Source organism: Diplotaxodon limnothrissa, linkage group LG10 (assembly GCF_057381915.1).
Source record: "Diplotaxodon limnothrissa isolate DT_005_m linkage group LG10, D_limnothrissa_male_GT1.1, whole genome shotgun sequence".
Lineage (NCBI taxonomy): Eukaryota > Metazoa > Chordata > Actinopteri > Cichliformes > Cichlidae > Diplotaxodon > Diplotaxodon limnothrissa.
Genome location: NC_140605.1, coordinates 13,313,942 through 13,336,555, shown reverse-complemented (window position 1 = coordinate 13,336,555; position 22,614 = coordinate 13,313,942). Strand labels below are relative to the sequence as shown.

The following is a 22,614-nucleotide window of genomic DNA, read 5'->3' as shown; positions in this document are numbered from 1 at the left end:
CAATTCCAGGTAGAAACATGTATTCTGGCACTTCTTTAGCATAATTTTGCATGATTCAAAATTTAAAAATTCTTTATTTTAGACCTGATCTTTAGCAGTCTCTAAGTTCCAGTCTAAAAAAAGGCCTTTTAGCTCATCCCTTTAAGGCAACAGTCTCAAAAATATCACTTTCTTCTGATTGGTCAGCTTCCAGACACAACCCCACTCCATCAGAATCCAATAAAAATATAGAGTTGGAAATGAGTTAAATGGAAATAGGTCTACTTTAACACACTCAGCAGCTGTTTGCCATATTAAATGAACAAAAATATGCCATTTGCGCTGTAACTTGCTGTCCATCCCCTGAAGTTGTCTCACTTAACAGGTGCACTATTTGCTATGTGTACAAGACAACTGGTGCCACCTGTCAAGTTAGCCTGGTGAGACTACAATGAAGAAAAGGACCAATAAGAACGATCTCTGATCCATCTCTGTGTACATCTGTTTACAGCGCCTGTTTCTAAAAGCAGTTAGTATTGTCAAAGATTAAAAACAGAACCCCCCCCCAAAAAAAAAACAAAACAAAACAAAAAACAAACCACCCCACACTTCAAATATTTTTCTGAATAGAACTATATTGTTTGTAACAGCTTACAAACGACATTTGAAAATCAAATCATACAATATCTGCTGCTTCTCATACGGAGAGACATCCCCAATCACTGGGATTCACTGCATGGAGTGAATGAATCTACTGAAATATGACAAAGTGTGACAGCAAATGTAGCCCTCCCCTCCCCCACCTCTGTAGTAAACAATACATTTCCCAACGAGTTGTTATCACTTCTCCCGTAAGAATTAGAGCAAAACAAAAACAAGGTGATTTCTCGCGTAATAACTGTGATTGAATATGAAGATATAGACGAAACGGTGCAGGGCTGCTCATGTGACACCAGGAGACCGCAACATGCTGTCTGTGAACTGATTGGCTGAGAGTATCCACTAGGACAAATGCACAGGCTAGCGCATCCGCATGTGCAGGCTATGCTTGGGTCCATCCACTCGCTCCAACTTCTCAAAGTGTTTCCTAGCATTACGGATATTGATGAGAGTGGCTGCAGATGCTGGAAAAAAAAGATGTGAGTTCTTATTATTGTCTGTGTAGGTTCTCAGTCATCTAGGACAAGGTAATCTAAGCAGCCTGGAAAGCAAACTGACTGACCTCTCATCTAAGAGATTATTCAGTTCTAAAACCAAATGGTTGAGAGTCCCATGTATTTAAACCCTAGTGAGGATTATTCTTTAAGAGGGTCGTTGACCCACCATTGATCATGTCCCTCATCGCATGAGCCATGGTGTGAAAAAAGGTGTGAGTCATTAGCAGCAGAGGTTTGGGTGAAACCATTAGTCCCTTTTCCATTACTACCTACTTTGATCGATCAGTCACTGATGGCCACAATTTTCAGGACTTTCCATTACCTCATAGTATCAAGTACTAAAAACAGTACCCGCTCAGCAGGTTTCCAAGTGATCTGAGCAGGTACTAAAATGTGACGTCATCAGACTGCATGCCACCGATTGGCTGGTCAGTGGCGTCACTCGATGAGTCACACGATGAGTGTGAGTGTCTCATTCACAAAAATCAAAACCACTATTTTTGAACCCAGCAACAAGTGAAATGGCTACAAAAAAAAAAAAAAAGTCTGACAAAAAGCCACAGACTGAGCAGCAGGTATATCATCGCCTCTACATCCACCTTTGTTGTAGCATTTTTGTCGGATATTAATTACATCATGGGACGCTCTGATGCATTGCTATGACAACGACCGCGCACATTAGGTGGTACTCAATTGTAATGGAAAACCATTCAATCCGAGTCGAGGCGAGTTGATCGGAGCAGGTACTAATGGAAAAGCGGCTATTGTGAGACCCTGCCTCACCCAATCATGTGAGATCATCTGTTGCAAGATCTGAAATGCCTGGGAAGGGATCTCAACACTTCCTCATGTCATGAGGTACATGATCAATAGAGGGTCAACGACCCTCTTAAGGGACATTCCCACTAGGGATTTGGTTTTAGAACTGAAGAAGCTTTTTGGATGAAAGGTGAAATATCTTCAAGAAACTTCCAGTCGCTTTTCTTTCTAAGCTCCTTAGATGATGATGATGATTATTATGATTATTATTATTTTTTCTCATAACTGTGAATCTGCTGCAGAGAAATGTTATCTTCACTACTTACGAATAGAAGGGTCCGACATGATGACCATGACATAAGTGTTGGAGGTGAAGACGTCAATGAAGGCTGCAAAATTTGAGTTCCTTACTTCCATGCTTTGGAAGGAAGCTGCAAGTTTACTGGAATGATAAAATAAATAAAATTAAAATCAACACACTCCAGCTGATGGCATCTGGAGAGGAGGCGGAGCATCTGCAAAACACTTACCTACAGCTGAGTTTGAACTGTTTGATAATGTTACTGATCTTCTCAAACCTGTGAGCGTCACGCTGCTCTTTGCACTGATAGTGGGAGATCACCTGCATTTACAAAACAACACGGGGAAACGACAAGATAAATGACTCATTTCTAAATTTGTATTTCCTGCCCAGACGCTGCAGAGGAAACGGACACTCTCACCAGGAAGGTCGCTCTCTCAAACAGAAGAACTTCATCTGCCTCTATGATCTGTGCAAAATTTCTCAGGTTTGTTTCCAGCTGCTGGACGTTTGGGATGAGCTGGTACACTATGCTGGACCAGGCCTGCAAAGAGAAAAAAACCCAACAACGTTCAGCTAAATTTACCAACAAAAAAAAAAAAGCCTCAGCTTTATTAGCTGTGACAATAAATAAATAAATAAATAAATAAATAAATAAATAAATAAATAAATAAATGGACAGTCAGGTTCAAGACCTTATATAGGGTTTCATCCCAGATTGATGTCCTGAAGCATGTGCAAGCTAAAGGCCTGGACAGTCTTCGCAGATCTTCTTCACGTTCTTTAAAGATCTGTAAAGACAGAAAGGTCACACCAAAAGGGAAGTGGGACCAGCTCAAGATCAAAATAGACACAAATAAGTAAAATACAAAGAAAAAGTATGAAAGGAGGTTATTATAGATATGATTAACATAACAGGCAGTAAAATTAAGAGGTGAACAATATGACCATTTACAAATATTATTGGTACCCTTAAGAGCCCTACGTTTAGGTTGTTCATATTCAGTTCATACTTAAATGGGTCATACTGTAGCTTACACATCAAAGTGATCCCTTTCACTTTTTCAGTGAAATGAAAGTTCAAGTTTCAATCAAGAAAAACTAGTGCAAAAGTCTAAAAAGGACCACTTTAATGAGTAAATATATACAACTCATTTCCTGTGCTGGTGCCAGAGTCACTTATGTCTTGGTAAGGTTTTATTTTAATTTTTTGAAGAACCAGCCAACAACTCAAGCAAACCTTAATAGTACATACTGTTATATTAACTTGTTTCCCACTTTAAAGGAGTTCACAGACTCAGCTAAATGAAGTTGGAGTGGGAGACTTTTGTTTTTTAAAGCTTTTTGGTGGAAACACATGGAACTGGTTCTACACTGGGCACTATGGCTGTGCTTGTGGAAAAGACTGAACAGTACAATCTTAGAAAAGATGTAGTATGATCAATATTTTTTTCCTGTTTCTGTTCTGGATGGGCAGTGTCATGTCTGACTGAACCGGATCAGACTATTAATCAGCACTTGACTCGCAGATTAAATATCATTGTATAACACTGCAAATTCAAGACAGAGCAAAATAGTAACACGTGAGCGGGACAGCAGTACTAATGATGTATGAAATGTTACTTGAATCTCACCAAATCTCTCTGGTCTTCCTGCACAAGGTCCATTTTGTGCACAAGACAGAACACCTTGGCATCAGGGGAATTCTGCAGAATGGCTTCCAGACACGACTGGTAGTAGTGCATGTCTTTCTCTAGCTCACGGCTCTCAACGTCAAATACGTAAATAAGAACTTCTACATTTCTGAAAATGTTGTCCCTCTGGCTGGTGAAGTAGTTCTCCATGAATGTGTCCTGTCTGTTGGTTTAAAAGGCACAGATAAGTGATTAAAAATAAGGAATAACTTTGGCTTCTCAAAGCTGGTCCAGAAATGGCAAATAATTAGCAAATGTGTGTCTTACCCTCCACAGTCCCACAGGTTTAGAACCAGATTGCCAAGAAACCGTACATGGGAGTGTTCCACGTCAACTATGGTCAACCAATAAAAGCAGAAGAGTTAAATAAATGTAGATAATGAAACGCTCAGCATTAAAAATACATTTTCATATAAGACGGTGCTCTTACTTGTAGCTCCAAGGCGGCGTGTGTCTCGAGCTATGTAATTGGCAAAGATGATTGATCTCATACTGGTCTTTCCAGACCCACTTTTCCCCATCAGTAGCACCTGAAAAGCACACACACTCACTATTATAGTGGGAAGGGTAATTAGGTGGATTAATCTCTGATTTTAGAAGTACATGCTTGAAATCAAAGGACACTTCAAAAAGGATAAAACGAGTTCTCTGTAATGATCTAACAGATCTGCCCTTGCTTTACCTTTTTCTTCATTGCTGTGCTTGACATCCCCCTCAGCAAATACGAGTGTCGGGTATCTCAGTGAGCTGCGGGTCAGATGACTTCAGGCTGTGTCTGCAGCTGTCCTCCCCTTCCTCTCTTTGGGCTACGGAGAAAATCCCCCCCAGAAAAAAAACCCCAAAACGTGTTCATAACACGTGTGAACGCTTAAAACAGAAACAAATCAAACATATCCCGTCACTTTTGATCTTTAATAATCCTCAATAAGCTTGCTGGGCTTATTTACTTTTCTTTCTCTGTTATAAACACTTGAGCTAATGCTAACTTAGCTAGCCCGAAACAGTCCAGATATAAGGCTAGGTTAGCTTAGCTTAAATAAACGGCTGAATAGCTGCACTAAAATTCAACAGCGTATCATCAACCTACCCGAAAGAGTCGACCAGTTACCTAAACCGGTGCAGTTTTAAACAACAGTTTTCCTTTGTTTAAACGAGTACAGTTGATAAACATTACTTAGTGAAAGCAGCAATGAAGTCAGGATCAGCTGCTTCCTGTGTACGCCAAGAGTCACATGATGAGCAATTTGGGCTTTAAGCCCCGAGTTCTGTCTCACAGGCGACGTCATAGATTTAAACCTTACAGACGTTTTTAGATTAAAGTCTAAAAGAGAACAACAACCTTCAGTTTAACTCCGAAATAGTTTTAGTTGTAGTCCTTTTTGAAAAAAAAAGAAGAAGAGTTTATACTTCAATAGGCTAAAGGCAAACCTTATTTATGAGGCATAATTTAAACCTCCCATTTTGATTTGTATCGGAGATTCAACCAGAGTGGCTGCAATTCAATTTATAGATGTATTGTTAATTATTAAAGACCTAAACTTTAACACTTAACATCAAAACAGGTCGTGACTTGTGAATTTCTTTAAAATTATAGCTTTATTCAGTACAATAGCACACCACGTCATGCCTTACATCTTATTTTTTATATATTGTTTTTATTTATTTATTTGGTTATTTTTATACATATGGATAACCTTAATTTATTTTATTGTCTTTCAACCTGGTCCTGTTTTTATTGTAATTTGTATGTGTGTGTGTTTGTCTTTCTGTGCTCATAATTTTGTTCCGCAATGCTGAGTGGCAATAAAGGATATGAATTAAATAAAGACCCAAATAATGGTTTCATTGTTAACCCATGACTACATGACTCAGAGACCAAAGTAATGGCTGTAGGCGTGACTGGTTTTGGATTTTTGATTTATTTTGAAACCTATTACGTGAAGCATTACAACGCGCTTTTAATTTCGCTGTTTTGGAGCGTTTCTATCATGACATTGGGATCAAGGATTTCTCAGAAAAATTTGTGTCTATTATCATTCACACAATTATTTCCACTCACGCAAAAAGCGCTTCTTTAATTACATGATGCAGTTCCGCCTCTTGGCCACTAGAGGTCTGTTAGACACCCGTAGCCTCAATGTGCGTGAAGGAACAGATTTCAAAATAAAATATATCACGGCAAGCGTTTGAATATTCTTATGTTAAAATGTGATCTCAAAAACACTCACAGAGGTGTCACTTGTGTGTTTAAATGCTAGAATTCATTGTTGAGTATTTTGGCAAATGGCCTGTATTTGTATAGCACTTTACTTAGTCCCCAAGGACCCCAAAGCGCTTTACACAGTCATTCACCCATTCACACACTGGTGATGGCAAGCTACACTGTAGCCACAGCTGCCCTGGGACGCACTGACAGAGGCGAGGCTGCCGGACACTGGCGCCACCGGGCCCTCTGACCACCACCAGTAGGTAACGGGTGAAGTGTCTTGCCCAAGGACACAACGACCGAAACTGTCGGAGCCGGGGCTCAAACCGGCAACCTTCCGATTACAAGACGAACTAACAATTCTTGAGCCACGATCGCCCCATTTTATCAGCTCTAATGGATAAACTGACACAAAGAAAAAACATTGTTGCCATTTTGATAGTTCAAAAACAAAACAATAGTAAATATAATAAATATAAAACTGCCCACATTGAGAATCCTGATTTACAGTTTTTTTATTGTGACTAACTAGAATAATGCCACTTTAAACTGTGGTAGTACATTTGTGATTTCTCAAACAGATTTGTTTATTTGCTCATTAGCCTTTGAATGTAAGACTTAAAGTATAGCGTCAGAAACACATCAGCCGCATAGCAATGACCGAATCTGTAAGAAGAAAGGATTAAATAAACTGGAACATTACATTTTTTGATCAGAAATTCATTATGCTCGTTCATGTAACACCACTGCACATAAATCTCTTGACATCTCTCAATAGCCATCTAAGGAGATTTTTCTTGTAGAGCCGTTTTAAAGTGGGGGGGGGGGGGGGGGGGGGGGGGGGTTTCTGATCGTATCTGCATACAGTCCAAGTGAATATTCAAAAATAGAATGATTACTGAGGGGACAACAGACAGAGCAGCTAATTTGGACCACGTGTCTCTTTTAAGAGGAAAATTAAAGACTTGACTGGAAAGAAGAGGAAATCCGCATTTGGAAATCTCTCACAAAAGCAAGTCGAGACACTTTACCCACACCTGAGAAAACAGGTGTCATCCTTTACATATTCATAATGTGCTCAGTTCTTGTTTTTAATGGAAAAATAATTGGAAAGATTACCACTGGAAATTGCTTTTACGAGTATCTGCAGCAGCCCTAACCCTCAAAGCATGTGCGTACGTCTTAAAGTGGGCATTTCACTCCAAATGAAATATTCATAGTTAACAAAAGGAGGATGAATTGGTTTAATTAAAAAGCGCAGAAATAAAAGTGTTATAAAATTTTATTGTTTGCTTACTGTTTATTTTCAGAACCCCTTTTCCAAATAATCAGCAAGATTATTGAAGACCAGAAAAACAAAACAAAAACAAAATCTCAGGCTAATCTTTCAGGAACCTCACACAAATAAAATAAAATAAATCAACAGAAGAAGTCAGTTCACCGATAACTGGGGAGGTCTTCCACTCTTTGATGTCAAGAAGACAGAAAGAAATGCATAAATGTTGTCTGCAATCATGGAATCACAAACAAAAATTGAATTCTATCCTCCAAAATTTTTTATCATTTCACCAAAACTATATGAAATTGGCCTATAATTTACAGGGTACTAACTGTCAAACTCCCACATCACATTTATGGACTTCTTAAATATACATATTTAACAATAATTATAAATTACTTCCTCTTTATTGGTAAATATATATATTCAAGAATTACATACAATTTCCATACCAAGTAAACCACTTTAATAACGTGATGTTATCATAAACATATCACCAACATGAGGAAAAGTGATACAATAGCCCCTCAAAGGAGACAGTAGATGTAAAAAGGAGAGAAGACATGATGGAAATAAAAAGGTGTTGGGGAGTTATATTCAGGTAGTGTACAGACGCTTTGGAGTCCTCTTCCAGCGCCATTCGACTGCAGTCATTCTTTACATCTGATCTCTAAGTTTAGCGAGCCTTTGAGACAGTTCGTCCTTTGGATATGAGAGTGAGAGAAAAGACAGCGATTAAATGAGGATGAAGACGAGACAGTTTTTGTTTGCTGGATCCACAAAGAACTTCTTCCTGTTTTGCTTCATCTATCTGAGTTTTGCAAATGTGTTAGTAACAACTATGATGTAATGTGTGTGTACCTGTTCTGCAGAGGCCACACTGGTACCCACTGATCCCGTCTGTCCTTGAGGGAGCTCCATGTTCAGATCCAACCTAAGCAAGAGGCGGACATGGGAAGTGTACATTTTTAAACCAAAATGAAATATCTACTCTTTCATAACGCCCTGTAACACATCCGATCATATCTATGTCTCTACGTCACACACTGGCCCACGTGATCAGATATTTCACAAACAGTGAAAATGTTACCCTGCTTCATCAGCCATTTCGTGCAGCAACGACTCCACTTGATTCTGAAACACACATGACACAGCAGGTTTCACCTTCGAGTCTTTAACGGCCTGACAGCGTGAAAGAATATAAGAATAAACCGGCACGGCGTGGGGTACCTGTGGTGTTGTGAGAGTTGTCGTGCTGCTCATCGTATCCTCCATCTGGGCTGTCTGAACATCCAGTGTCTCAAACTGGTGTTCAAATTTATCCATGAGAGCAGAAATCTTAAAACAAGCATTGACGATGTGTTTTAATCGGTTCTTTCTTACTAAAATCATCACATTATATCCACATGTAGACTGTTGTACCTTTTCCAGATTCATACTCTTCAATGTGGCGTCCATGCCTTTCACCACTCCAGCCATTGATTTTGTGACCTGAGATAGAAAAACACCACATCAGTCAAATAGCCACAAACAGAGCTCAAACTGAAATGTTGTCTTCAGCCTCTAACTGATCTTTCTAGGACTACAGCACCTGGTTCATTGTGACTGCAGTTTGGACCCTCGCTGCCACAGCATCTACCCGAGCGCTCATCCGCAGGAAGTTCACAGACTGGTTCTTCTGTCTGATGGCGTTTTCTGCATGAATTCTTGCCACTTCCATGTTTCCTTTCTGGATGGCCTGTGGGGTGGCAGACAAAAATAATGGTTCAGTAAAATCTTGAGCAGTCTTTCATGAACTGATGAATGGATTCTGAGTCATCGCTGCTTACCTTCTTGACTTTAGCCTTCTCTAATTTTTCCTCTTTGTCACATTTCTTGGAATTTCTTTGGAGTTCTTTGGCAGCAAACTTTAGATTGAAGAGATTTTCTGGTACAACAAGTTAAAGAAGAACAAAGCCCAAATACAAAGCCCAAATACAAAGCCCAAAGACCAAAATCTGTACACCTCCGTCTCCTCACATAAGTTTGGCCTAAACTAAAACTCTGTAATAATTATTGGAAAAGGAGACAGTTCATAAAGAGACAAAGATTTTAAATCTGGTATCAGGTGATAGTTCTCATTATTTATTTATTTTTTAACCACGATCTGATGCATTTAAACCACTACAGGAAGATAAAAATTAAATGCATCTCCTTGAATTTCAAGCTAAATAAATGATCACAAAATGTGAAATAAACTTGAAGCTGGTGCTCTGATGTCATGGGAATACTGTGAAACTAAACACTCCAGCAAAAAATACACTCAAACATAGATGTGCAAGCAGAAATTTGATATCAAGGAGAATATGTCTTAAACACAAGTGTTGCCAGGGCGCGTTGTTATCCAGTTCTGAACCCTATACTTTAGTAGAAGATATAAATACACACTTAGCATTTCAGTCAGTCTATTCTAGATAAGGATTGCGTAATTCTGACCCATATTAGTCAGACTCAGATAACAAAGGTCTGACATCATCACGTGACTTTTGGATGGAGAGACTTGCTACAAAAAAAATGTCTGTCACACCTTTGAGCCACACAACAATGGTTTGTGTATCTATTTTCTCAGCTTGAATAGAGTCATGTGGGCAAAAAGCAGAGTTGCACCAACAGACTGAAGAAACAGCATCACCACTGCATGATCTGTCCACAAGAGAGCACTGACAAGTTCATTTTCCATCCTGTTTACTACCCGTGTTAGTTACAATTCTTTTTAATCAAAGTCTATTCAAATGGATTATCTTTAAGATTTACTGTTTATTAAAAAAATACTATTAGTCAGCTGGATTTTAAAACCCGTAATAACAATGTCAATACAGCCCTTAAAATTCCAATGTCAGTCTGAATAACATTTACATTTAAAAAAGTCTGAGATTTGTTCTCATGAGTTATACTGTGACAGACACGGGTTACAAAACAGGTATTTTTGGAGTTTTCTAATAATTTGCCTATGTTTGTATGGCTCCCGGAAACCACCGCCGCGCTGTGTTCAACAACACACATCCACCTTGTTCCTTTATTATGATTCGGAGTGCTAGCTAACACCCAAACTTCACGGGAAACTACCGAGCGCCAGCTGCTTTATTTACACCCATTAGCAGTGTAAGCTCTTAAGGCCTTCAGCCCAGCTCGGTCGCCGTGTTACGACGCCTATACAGACTATGAAAGGTTCAGGTTATTCGGTAAGGCGTTACCTGTGTCTCCGCTCAATATCAAACATGTTCCGCGACGCTTCAGACATCTGTCGCACATTAATCTCAGCAGTCTCGTCAAAAACCACCGTGTTGTGTTCGCCCGTTTAGCTCGGCGTTAACATTACACCAAGTGACTCTCTCTCACCGCTCTTTTTAAAAGGATACTTTCCATGCTGGGCATCTTGAGGCCGTTCTTTTAAAATCCAACAGTTACACAATAAAATCAACACACAAAAAAGTTGCTAAATATAACAAAACTTCCCAGTAAAACTTCACCTTTTCAGGTTTCGGTCCTCGTCTTCTTCCGCACTTCCTGATGTCTGATCAAAATATGGACGACGTCAGTGTCACGTGGTGACGGTATTCCATTCAGACGTCACGAAGGAGCGGCTAGCCCCCCTCCTCCACCCGAAATGTGAATGAGAATAAAAAAATAAAAAAAATAAATAAATAAATAAAACTAACGTTAAAACACCGCAGTTTTTTCTACGAGTAAACTCCGGCTGAGCACAGTGACCGAGTGAGCACAGACTGATAAAAGTGGACGTGGCGTTGTACCCTGCGGAGTGCCGGTGGGAGGTAAAAGCGGTTGGTTGATTGATGATTAGATTTACGGTGTGGATCACGGCTGGGAGAGAGGATGACTCACTCCGTCTGATGTGATGTTCACCCCGCAACAGCTCGGCAGTGCGGTGGCACGCCGGTAGTTCAGCCTGACAGGTCGGTGTGCTCTGCCGTTACAAGCCAAACTTTACCAAACACTTCAGATGCGTTTGGAGGGCGCTCAGATACGTTCTTTGTTTCAAACTTGAGTGGTTGTCACTTGCAGTTAAGGAAGACACCGAGCGTCGTGATTTACCGTAAATTTCGTGACGCCTGATTGCCATGGAAACAGGGCTCCTGCGCTGAGAGGAAAGTGTCCGCGTTATAACTTCAGCTTCAGCATCAACCTTTCCAACGAGGTCGCATAAACCTGTTGGATACTTCACAGTTTTCATTTTTCTTGTCTCTGCCCTGGCTTTACTTTCCACCACGAAGCAGGTGAGTTTTTATTTGTATTTTGTAAACGCATAATTATCTCTTCTGCTGGCACAACGCAGTAAATGCACCCTTTTTTCTCCTTCCTTCAGCATATTGCTCAGTTTCAGCCAAAAAAAAAAGCAAACAAAGAAACAAAGATTGGCCTGTTTATTTACTTACACTGTCTGTCAACTTGTCAACTAGTAGCTTCTAAATGGAGCGGAAAATCCAGATGTTGGTCACATCTGGAACTAATCTGTGATACATTTTAAGTTCCGAGGACAACACGTTGCTCTGTGGTTGAAACATTAAAGAGCAAAATGTTGTTGATCCAAGCAGAAATGCCCACCACCAGCCTTTTGTGTGTCCCCACATCACGATCACCATCTGTGTGCTCAGTATTGTGGGGTGGACTATGCTTCAATCCATTCACAAGCTTCCCTGCCTAAATATTTCAAGAGTTTCACAGCCATAATGCCACCGCAAGTGGTGCATTTGGTGTCGTGGTGGTTTTGTTTTGTTTTTTTGCGCACAGAGAGACAATCCAGGAGAGCCAACGTGTGATGCTTCATTCAGTGGCTGTATGAGTCATATAGTCTTATCTATAAAGAAGCCAAGTGGCAGAGGAGCAGTCCTGCTGCAGGACCGAGTTGATATAACCCCTGAGATTCACTAGAGGCTGCTGTGGGCCATGCTTCCCTGTGCCCCGAGTTGCTGCCACTGACTGCATTTTGCATTGATGACCGTCAAATACTAACACAGGATAGAGGATGCAGAAGGCAGGTCACACGCTGTGCGCAGCACAGTTGATTGAGTGCTGTTTACAGTACGTCACAGGGCCGTGAAAACCATGTGAATGAAATCGGTACAATTTGCGTCTCAGTTTGCATTTTTAAAAATGGGGTTAAAACATTTTCACAGGTATTTTCATTAAGCTTTAGCCACTATGCTCATATTTGATGTAACACGTTAAAATTGAACCATTCCCTTTTCTTTGATCTTTATATAAACTATATATGATGAGCTATTATGGAGGAGTATCGCATGAAAAATATTCTTAGAACAGCACACTTTTGATTTTAATTGAATCTGACCTGAAAGTTGATGAAATTTATTTATCAAGTTATGCAGATTTAAACATTAGATTTCAAACACTGCTCGTTTCATTTTGATTACCAGCTTATGCTGGTAGTATATAATAAGCTAAATGCACCTATTTCTTAGGTACATTTACAGATACACACATAAGTGGAGCTCTTCTCTGTGGTGTGTGTTCGGTAACAGGCTAAAATCTGACATTTGTCTCTGTACAGAGTGAGTCAGCGTGCATTAATGATGACGTAGACCACCTTCCCCCCACTCTAACTCATTTCCCCTTTACCCCCTTCTTAATTTAAAGATTTTAACAAAAACTATGTCAGATACAATTTGTTGTGACATTAAAAGACCAGGAACATTTACGCCATGCTGTATATTTGCAGAAAGATGTAGTCTGGGGGTATTAATTAACCGCAACCCTGTTTTTATTATGCATGACTCCCTCTGATACCTTTTGACATAGAGGTGCAAGCCAAACAGACAAATCCAGCTTGCCTTATACAGACCGACCAGGTTCTGTAGTTGCTAAGTTTAATTTCTTCCCTGATTACCTGTCAGCTGCTGAATGACAGACAGGTGAGTCACCTGTAACTAGGACATGTAATCATGGAAGAAATTCAACAAACTTGATTACTGAATATTTATCCAATGTGACCAACAAGTAAAATGGTGTGAAAGGCAGCTGGCAGTGTCCATGGCTGGCAGAGAAAAAGCCCCAGTTCAGTGTGGGAGGGGTCGTAAAGTAGAAACAATGTTACATATTTGGCCTGTGCATTTGATTAGCTGATGTACATGGTCTTAGTTTTATGGTCTGTGGCAGACATTCTGACGCGATCTTATAAGAACATATTTTTATTACATTTGTTGGATTACTGGGAAAATATAATTTGTTACTGTGCGTCATCAGTGGCTTATGTTTAAGCCCTTACTGTGCCACTTATTTGACTTTGCCATATGTTACGATTCTGTTGCCATCTAGTGGCAAAACACCAGGCAAGCTAATCACCGAGATATCCTCAATCCTCAGAGCTGCCCATTATTCCTAATGCTGAATTGCTGAATTTCAAATCCAACTAATAAACAATTGCAGTCAGAGAGGAATGAGGGTGGCAAAAGACTTTAGCTCATATATGCATTTTTGTTTGACTGCATTTTTGACACAATACTTTACAGAGGAGAGAAAAACAAAGGGGCAAAAGCCAAGTCTACAAAACCTTTCTTTTCGCACACTCTCTTGCAAAGGCTCAGCGCTAGTGGCTTATCCAGCTCTATGCAAAAGTGCATTTTTTCCACAGGATGTTATGCTTTCTGATCTCTTTTCCTGCTCCATGCGTTCCCTTGCCAGTGTAAGATGTTAGTCGTAATGTGATGCAAAACTCTGTTTCACAGGTGAAGACGATGGAGCTTCAAACAGAGAAGAGGTTCCACAACCTAACCCTGGAGCAAGTTCAGGCTCTTGACAAAGTTTTGACTGAGGTAATCCCCATCCATGGGCGAGGTAATTTTCCTACACTGCAAGTGAGAGCGAAAGACATCATTCGTGTAGTGAAGGACCGTCTGGTTGAAAGGAACATTCAGGTTAAAGATATACGCCTCAACGGCATGACTGCCAGCCACATCCTCGTTAAAGACAACGGGCTTGGCTACAAAGACTTAGACATCATTTTTGGAGTGGAGCTTCCGAGGCAGGAAGACTTCCATGTTATTAAGGAGGTGGTGCTGGGGAGCCTACGAGACCTTCTCCCTTCTGGGGTTAACCGACGTAAGATCACCTGTCTGACAATGAAGGAAGCCTATGTGCAAAAGATGGTGAAAGTTTTCAATGAGCATGATAGATGGAGCCTTATCTCGCTTTCTAACAACAGGGCTAAAACTGTGGGGCTCCGATTTGTTAGTTCCCTCAGACGACAGTTTGAGTTCAGTGTGGACTCCTTCCAGATTATATTAGATCGTATGCTCCAGTCTTACTGGGGGAACGAAAGGAAACAAGAATGGAAGTTGGCACTGACTGCTGGGCCTTCATCTAAAAAGGACGATGACGATGAAAGCAAAGGACAAGAGAAGCCGAGCATTCCTCAGGAGGTTGAACATGATATGAAAGAAGATTCTGCAGTGGTGACTAGCACAGAAAGTCCGTGCCAGGATGAAGGTGTTTCTCCACTCGAGGAAGAGCTTCGTCAAGAAGAGGTCGAGAGTGTAGACGAAAAGCCCGAGGTGCAGCAGGTGCTGGAACCGGAGAGCATAAGCTTACAACAGGAGAAAGAGGAAGTGGAGGGCATTGAGGATGTACAATCAGAGGAGGAAATTGTGTTTGAGATGTGTGAGAAAAAAGGAGAAGAGAAAGAACAGTTTGAAATCAATTATCCTGTAGTTGCATCGCCCAAAACTTTATTTTCAGATGTTGGGGATCCTCTGATGACACATGCATGTTTAACCCTACAGAGTAATGACGAAAAATACGAGGCACAAGCTTCCCAGCCTGTAGTGTGCACATCACATACAGAAAAACCAGCTCCACAGGATTTAAGTCATCGTGAAGAAAAGTTCAACGTAGACTCTGTAAGCTGCAGGACTGATTCTACCCCAAACCCGCAAGATTCAAATCTTGAGTTTTCCTTTCCTCCCCCAGCTAAAAAATCTTGCAGCACATCAGCGGACATTGTGCCGGATTACTGCCCCTCGCCGAAATTACAAAGAAAAATGTCACGGAAGTTGATTAGTAAGCCTGAAAAATGGTCTTTACTAACCGATCTGTCAGACCTCACCACACAGCTGTTTCCACCCATAGAGCTACCAAAACAACTTCAGCCGAAACCTGCTGTGCTGGAGAGTTCTCAAGTTAACAGTTCAAACATACCAAGCTGTCAGACGGAGAACTCGGAGGGTACAGATGTACTTACAGTTCCCACACACAGTACAGTCAGTACACCGCAGGATGGGACTTGCTCCAGAGAAACTTTAGAACAAACTGTTAAGCCAAAACACTCAAAGGAGCCTCCTGATTCAGAGCCTCAAAGCAGCTCATGTGCAGCAGGTGTGGTCTCACAGCCTCAGGTATATGAGCATAAACCGGAGCTGGCAGACGCCGTCCCAAACAGCTGTGAGTCAAGCTCATGGCTTGGGGAAGCAGGAGAGCCCACCATCACTGTTGAAGCTGAGTGCATGTACGGAGACTTTGATCAGGCTATGGATCATCTTCGAAACCGCCTCATTGCCACCCACAACCCAGAGGAGATCCGCGGTGGGGGATTGCTAAAATACAGCGACCTGCTAGTGAGGAACTTCCGGCCAGCCAGCGAGACAGAGATAAAGTCCCTGGAGCGATACATGTGCTCCCGCTTCTTCATCGACTTTCCTGACGTAGGCGAGCAGCAGCGGAAGATTGAGGCCTACTTGCAGTGCCATTTCATCGGCAGCGAGGAGACTAGTAAGTATGACTATTTGATGACCCTGCGGCGCGTGATAGATGAGAGCACGGTGTGTTTGATGGGACATGAGAGGAGGCAGACCCTCAACATGATCACAGTGCTGGCTCTAAGGGTGCTGGGCGAGCAAAACGCCATCCCCAACACGGCCAACGTTACCTGCTTCTACCAGCCGGCTCCATACATGACAGAACCCATTTACAACAGCTACTTCATCACTCAGGCCCAGCCGCCTCTGGTCTACCACCCGTACCCTTTACATGTCCACATGCAGACTGGTCTGGTGTAGCAACGTTGATGTGCCAACAGGGAGGCATGCGAGCTGCTTTCAGCATGGTGCTCTGCAAGCAGAAGCACAAATGCAAGTTTTAGCAACAAAAAACAACCACGGGCGCAGTGGTGTTTAATGTTTTGAAATCCCTCCTGCTTATGACATGAAAGGCAATGAAAGGTCAGAACTGCAAGTGGTCTGGGATCAAAGCACGTCACCCTTTCAAGATGAACACTTTTGACAAAGGAAAGAAACGCAAGGAACCCACTTTTCAGAGAGCTTGTGATGAGGATCGTATTGAAGCCGAGGGACTTTATTTGTGGCAGCTTCAGCTGCGTTTCGGTGGAGCTCTGAACTGATCATCATCCCGTGATGAGAACATCGTAGTGTGATACTTTTCTTATGGTTCGATAAACCTCTCTAACAATTAAACAAAATACACCTGTTGGCAACAGAAATCCTAGTTTGAGTAAAGCTTGGGTCATGGTAATTTCTCAAGGGTTAAATCTCCCATATAGGTGTTTTGTAAGTCAACAGCCTTCGTAGAGTAAAGTCAAACGTGTGGTTATAACTCTGTATTCACTGTAGAGGAATAGGACTGCATTTACTAAAAGAAAACCTTAGACGAAATCTCTTGTGGTGTTTCCATAATCTTGGTGCCAAGTTCTGTGTTTTTGTGAGTGTAAACATCATTTCAGAGAGCTGAAAAGTTTAGTGCCATTAGGGACTGTGTGAACATTATTGGGTTGATAAGGGGGCCTTTGTAGAAATACATACAAAAAAAGACCTTCTACATCAAAGCCCTTGTAAGTGTAAATCATACTCTTAGAAAAACAAGAAAGCATCAGAGTTTTTGTTTGGAGAAGACTTCTCTTTAATTATGAAATGAAAACTTTCAAGCTAGCTTCAGATTAAAGAGTTGGCACACAAAAAAAGACAAAATTGAGTTAATTAGGATATCCGTCAATAAATATCAGGCACAATAATGTGTCATAGTTGGCAAAAACTGAGAAAAAGACCAGCATATTTTTTGGGTGACAGATGGAATTTGGTTGGTAATTACCCTGTAGATTGTCATATGTTTTGGCCCGGTTATAGCTGGTCCATAATCTCCTAATGAAACACAGTGAACATCTTATCCGAGAAAAATATTGTTTCACTGAGGGTGTGACTTAATCAGATTTTATTGGCAGTGGAATAGCAACAAAAAGGTCAAACAAACAGCTTTTGATGGCTGTGTTGCTAAATCCTGACAAGTAAACACACCATAACAACTTGCCAACCACTCCATACTTTACAGGAAGGTCAAAAAAGTACAACAAAGACTATATAATCTCTTAATATGTGGGTATTCATGTACAATCTCAATTTTGAAAAAGTTTAGACGCTGGGTAAAATGTGAATAAAAATAGAATGCAGTGATTTGCGAATCTCATAAAGCATTTGTTATTCACAAAAGAACAAAGAAAATGCATCAAATTCTTATACGTTTTACGTTTTCATGAAAAATATTAACTCCCTTTGAAATTGATGGCAGCAGCACATCTCAAAAAAGCTGAGATGGAGCCCACAAAAGACTGGAAAGTAAGTGGTGCTACAAAGGAAATCAGTATTGGATGCCTGTGATGTTCAGGCCCTCGGACAGCACTGCCTTAAACAACATGATTCTGCCATGGATATCACTGCATGAGCCCAGGAACAGTTCAGAAATCACTGTTCACTGTGCCAGAGGTTAAAGCTCTGTGATGCAAACAAGAAGCCATATGTGAACATGATCCAGAAATGCTGCCATCTTTAAAATGGACTGAAGTATAGTAGAAAATCTGGTGTGTAGAATTATGGATGCTGAATCCTCCAGACTAAAGAAGCTTGTTATAGCAGCGCTCGGTTTAAAAGCCTTTCATAAATTCAGTATGGGTAAGCTGGTGTGGGGGTGCATTAGTGCCTGAGGAACTGGCACCCAGTGCTAAAAGGTATATACAGCAACACGTTCTCCCATGCAGAAGACATTTTTCAGTGAAGGCCTTGCATATTTCAACAAGACAATGCTAAGCTACTTACTGCATCTATTGCAGCAGCATGACTTCCAATAGAAGAGTCCAAGTCTGGCAGTAGACCAAACCTTTCACCATTAAAAAAAATTTGATGCACCATAAAGTGAAAAATACGACAAAGAAGATCCCGGACTGTTGAGCAGCTAGAATCCAGTATCAGACAAGAATGGGGCAACGTTCCTCTCCCAAAAGTCCAGAAGTTACTCTCCTCAGTTCCAACAGGTTTACTGGCTGCTGTGATGCTACACAGTAGTAAATGTGTCCCTGTCCCAACATTTTTTGAGATGTGTTGCTGCAATCGAATTTAAAATGAGCTACGTTTCTCTTGAAATGCTACCTTTTTTTCAGTTTAAACATCTGATGTTTTCTGTGTTCTACTGTCAATAAAATATGGGTTTGTGAGACTTGCAGATCATTACATTTGAGCACCTCATCATCCACACTATAAAAGCTAATAGATAGCTAATAATAGATGCTTTCAAAGGCCTTTAATCTTTTATTTTAATACAGAGTATTTATATATAAGCCCATATTATTAATGATAACAACAAGGATGGAAGAAAAATAAATTATGAGGCTTCTTCACACCTAATATGTTTCCTACAGTCCCTTAAAATGTTAAGACACACCTCTGCTCACAATAAGTGACAGATGTCATGTTCCTAGGATTGTTGTTGTTGTGTGTTTCTGAGTGTGTTGATATTTATTATGACATAGTGTAAAATTCTGAGCTTAGATCTGTGCCCATATAAGATTCAAACTTACCTGCATTTTAGAACTAAATTCTCCTATTCCGTGTCAGGGAATTACCACGAACTTCTTATGGATTTGTGACCGAGGGTTTGACTGTCTTGTTTTTAATTTTGTTCACACAAAAGCTGAGAAATGACAGCATGTTGAATCCCTTTTCCCACAGTCGACAGGCTGAATAGACTTTGTGTTTGTATAATGTGTTGACAGCTGTTTGTTGTAGTGGACGAGGTAGATGTACGTTCTGTCGGGGTGGTGCCTGCTATTGTGTGCAAAAATGTTACTGCTCATTTTAAGTATTTCAGCTGTCTTCAGTGCAGCCAGCAGTTATTGCACTTCTGTCTTTGTGTGTTTGTTCACTGTGTATGCATAGTACATGTAATCAGTATTAAAAAAAAAAAAAAAAAAAAAACCTAAATCATTTAAGCACAGGTTAGGATATGTGGACTATTCACACTGAGACTGAAGCACAATGTAAATGCACTTAGGTGTTGTCGAGTAATAAAGGTGTTGGACATGCTCGTGACTCTCCACATAAGTATCGAACACATCTAAAGTACTCTGTGGTGCAATATGTAGTGGTCGTATCTATCTTTAGACTCTGGGTTTGTTGTGTATCGTTAAGGAACTGTTATGCCAGTAGAGAAATGTCCCTGTTATGATATCTAGTTGCTCAGATTGTTGTGTTATTGTGATAATAAATCTAACACAACCTCTCTTTGTCTGGAGTCTTTTCCTTTGTGGTCAGACTTCCACTATATCATTTTTTAAAAGCTGCATTAAACCTTCAGAGTAATAACCTGTTTGACACTTATCATTCTGTACCAATATTAAACCGTGTGAACGCCTGTTTATTTCCCTTTAATTCCTTACATTTGTAAGGAAAATGCATTTTGGGGTTGAGCAGCAGAGTTGAGTATGTGGGTTGCACCCATTAAAACCTGGTAAATCTGCTTTGCCAATGCAAAACAACTGATTCATTGACCAAAACAACCACACTGACTGACAAATGATGGTTAAAGAATGGGACCCCATCCCACAGCAGTGTGTGACCAAGCGGTTGACCAGCATGATGGGGAGGTGCCAGGCGACTGTGGCTCTACATGCCAAGGCCCCTGTCGTTAAATGAATACATTTTTAAATTGCTGATATGTCTAGTTTCATTAGACCTCAATCATTCAATCCAATAAACGGCACCAAACAAGTGTCAATAGCAGAATATATTTTTCTTCAGCGCAACCTACACGCTCAACTCTGCTGCTCAACCCACAAATGCATTTTCCTTACAAATGTGCCACCATTTAAGGGGAAATAGACCTTCCAGTGGTTTAAGATTTCTTGCCAAGAAGTATTGTTACAACAAAGAAATGCAAAAAAACCCCCCACACTGTCCTTACTTTTTGTGCCACATTTAGAATAATAATATTCTTGTGCTTCATTATGAGTTATTAGTATAATTAGGCAGATTGGTGTATGGTGGTGAAGGTCCTGGGTTCAAATCCACCAGGTGGCTTTGGTCTTTCTGTGTAGAGTTTGGGTTTTCCATCAGGCCAACTATGCAGCTACTTTCATCTTCCCCCTTATTCACCAGGGGATGCCACAGTGGCAGCTCTGCATGTTTGATTGGGCAGATTTTTACGCCGGATACTCAGATTCCTCCAGGAATTGGAACTTCCCCTTGTTAGTAAAATGTGTAAACCACTACTCTATGGATCTTCTGCATGTGAGGTCAACTGGTAATTCTAAATTGAATGGCAACCCATCCCAGGACGCATCTCATTTGCCGAATGACATTTGGCTGGAGCCCCACACAACTTTAACCTGTGTAAATGTGGTTAAGAAAAAGGGTGGATGGATCATATAATTAGAAAAATGTCCTGAAGGATGCTACATCCTTACTCTAGGTTATGTTTTGGCACATTATTAAGATGAGGACCTATAATCAGTCTTGTGAGAGCTGATGGGTATGTCTATAGGATTTACGTTTTATATGAATAATTCATACTTTTCCAGGAGCACATTACCAATTTTCACAGTATTTTGGTAAGACCACCCTCAATTATAATGCTGCATTTTAAAGGATGTAATTCTAATCATTACCTTATTAATGCTGAAGACACAAAACTGGCCAACACACTCTTTTCCTGCCGTGTGCTGCACTCACCCAGCAGCTATACATTACAAAGAAAAAGCCTTTAATCAGATTTTAATCACTTGATATAAGCATTTGAGGATTTAGCAGTTTAAGACTCAATTTAGATATAGAATGAAGGCGTTTTATATAACAAGTCACCTTTTCCTTTTTTTTGTTGCTGTTTGGCACACTTGTCACACTAAAAATGACCTTTATCTCTTTATGCACCGAATAGTTAGAAATCGTAAGATCCTCCAGCATCACTGCAGTTTCTAGGTGTGGTGGAGCACGGTGCGTCACAGCTCAACCTTGTTTGTTCCTTGTCTGACTCACCCCAGCTTTCAGTGCATTAATGCAGTTAGGCAGTTGCAAATGGTACAGTGAGGTTTATGACTGCCTACCATCACAGTCAGCAGCCCCAGTGTTCAGAAACTCTCGAATCTCTGCCTTCGGTGGCTGTTTACGACCCATTACTAAGACAACTGATGACTCAGTCCCTGTGTTGCGCAAGTAGCCCTTCAAGCTTATGCAGGCTTAGCGTGGACAGATATCAGACATGGAAAATTCTTTAAAAGAAAAAAAAGGGGGGACAAAATTCTGAGAGAAGTTAATTTTCTTTTTTATTAAAAAAAACAAAACACAATTAAAACATTATAAAAAACACATTAAGCTTATTCAACCTATGGGAGAACGTTGTCTTTGTTGACTAATCTGATGCTTTGAGGCAAGACTAAGCGTCATCTACTGTATGAAAATACTGTATCAAAATAAGAATAGTCTTCCCACACTGAGCCATAGGAATTCCAAGACACCAGTTAATGCTGCTGCTCAGCACACCTGATTTTAGACGCCGATTTGTGTTTCGTCTCTCAGAATCTGTCACTAACCGAGCTTTACAATAACTTCGGAGGCCTGCCTCTCTCCTCAGTGACGGAGGGGTGAGAAGGTGTGTCTGAATCATAGCATCCAGTGTTGATATGAGAATGTAGGTCATGTAGGGGGGGGAGACAGTGATTGTATAGGGTGATGGAGAAAGCCATCATGTGTGCAGTTGATCTACTATCAAAGTTTGAAACCCATCAGGCTACAAAGAGAAGAAACGGTCATCCAAGGATGATACTTCTGCTGTTAACCAGAAGAAAGCGCAATCAGATGAGACCTTCAGTTTAATCATGCACAGGTTGAAAAAGATTTCTACTTATATTTATAAACCTAAACAAAAAAACAAAAAAAGGGGGGGGGGAGGCTGAATCG

General features: G+C 40.6%; 3 protein-coding genes across 4 annotated transcripts; 1 reads left to right on the top strand and 2 right to left on the bottom strand.

Annotated features, from left to right (window-relative positions):
* Positions 1–670: 670 nt before the first annotated feature.
* Positions 671–5,112, bottom strand: rraga (Ras-related GTP binding A). Its single transcript, XM_085363561.1, has 10 exons — positions 4,978–5,112; positions 4,573–4,696; positions 4,321–4,420; positions 4,158–4,224; positions 3,831–4,053; positions 2,892–2,987; positions 2,618–2,740; positions 2,426–2,517; positions 2,222–2,337; positions 671–1,103 (listed from the first exon to the last, which is right to left on the bottom strand). Exons 2-10 carry the CDS (start codon positions 4,597–4,599, stop codon positions 1,000–1,002), a joined length of 948 nt encoding a protein of 315 aa, XP_085219687.1. The 5' UTR covers positions 4,600–4,696; positions 4,978–5,112; the 3' UTR covers positions 671–999.
* A 1,825-nt stretch (positions 5,113–6,937) lies between these two features.
* LOC146623974 (charged multivesicular body protein 1b) lies at positions 6,938–10,932 on the bottom strand. Of its 2 annotated transcripts, none has more exons than XM_085363560.1 (8): positions 10,774–10,932; positions 9,205–9,302; positions 8,967–9,113; positions 8,798–8,866; positions 8,606–8,713; positions 8,466–8,509; positions 8,237–8,309; positions 6,938–8,077 (listed from the first exon to the last, which is right to left on the bottom strand). In XM_085363560.1, the coding sequence occupies exons 1-8, from the start codon at positions 10,787–10,789 to the stop codon at positions 8,033–8,035; spliced, it is 600 nt and encodes a 199-aa protein (XP_085219686.1). In that variant the 5' UTR covers positions 10,790–10,932; the 3' UTR covers positions 6,938–8,032. The 2 variants fall into 2 exon arrangements, with proteins under 2 accessions (XP_085219686.1, XP_085219685.1); XM_085363559.1 differs by lacking the exon at positions 10,774–10,932 and adding an exon at positions 10,609–10,755.
* Positions 10,933–14,124: 3,192 nt separating this feature from the next.
* On the top strand, positions 14,125–16,440 carry LOC146623973 (terminal nucleotidyltransferase 5D-like). Its single transcript, XM_085363557.1, has one exon. The coding sequence runs from the start codon at positions 14,125–14,127 to the stop codon at positions 16,438–16,440; it is 2,316 nt and encodes a 771-aa protein (XP_085219683.1).
* Positions 16,441–22,614: the final 6,174 nt, after the last annotated feature.

Coding starts and splice junctions, on each gene's coding strand:
- LOC146623973 (XM_085363557.1), top strand. CDS start 14,125: ATGGAGCTTCAAACAGAGAAGAGGTTCCACAACCTAACCCTGGAGCAA.
- rraga (XM_085363561.1), bottom strand. CDS start 4,599: ATGTCAAGCACAGCAATGAAGAAAAAG. Junction 2,518..2,617: donor TTGAGAGAGCGACCTTCCTG/GTGAGAGTGTCC, acceptor TTGTAAATGCAG/GTGATCTCCCACTATCAGTG. Junction 1,104..2,221: donor CATGTCGGACCCTTCTATTC/GTAAGTAGTGAA, acceptor TTTTTTTTCCAG/CATCTGCAGCCACTCTCATC.
- LOC146623974 (XM_085363559.1), bottom strand. CDS start 10,666: ATGTGCGACAGATGTCTGAAGCGTCGCGGAACATGTTTGATATTGAGC. Junction 8,510..8,605: donor CAACTCTCACAACACCACAG/GTACCCCACGCC, acceptor TGTGTGTTTCAG/AATCAAGTGGAGTCGTTGCT. Junction 8,310..8,465: donor GAAATGGCTGATGAAGCAGG/GTAACATTTTCA, acceptor CCTCTTGCTTAG/GTTGGATCTGAACATGGAGC.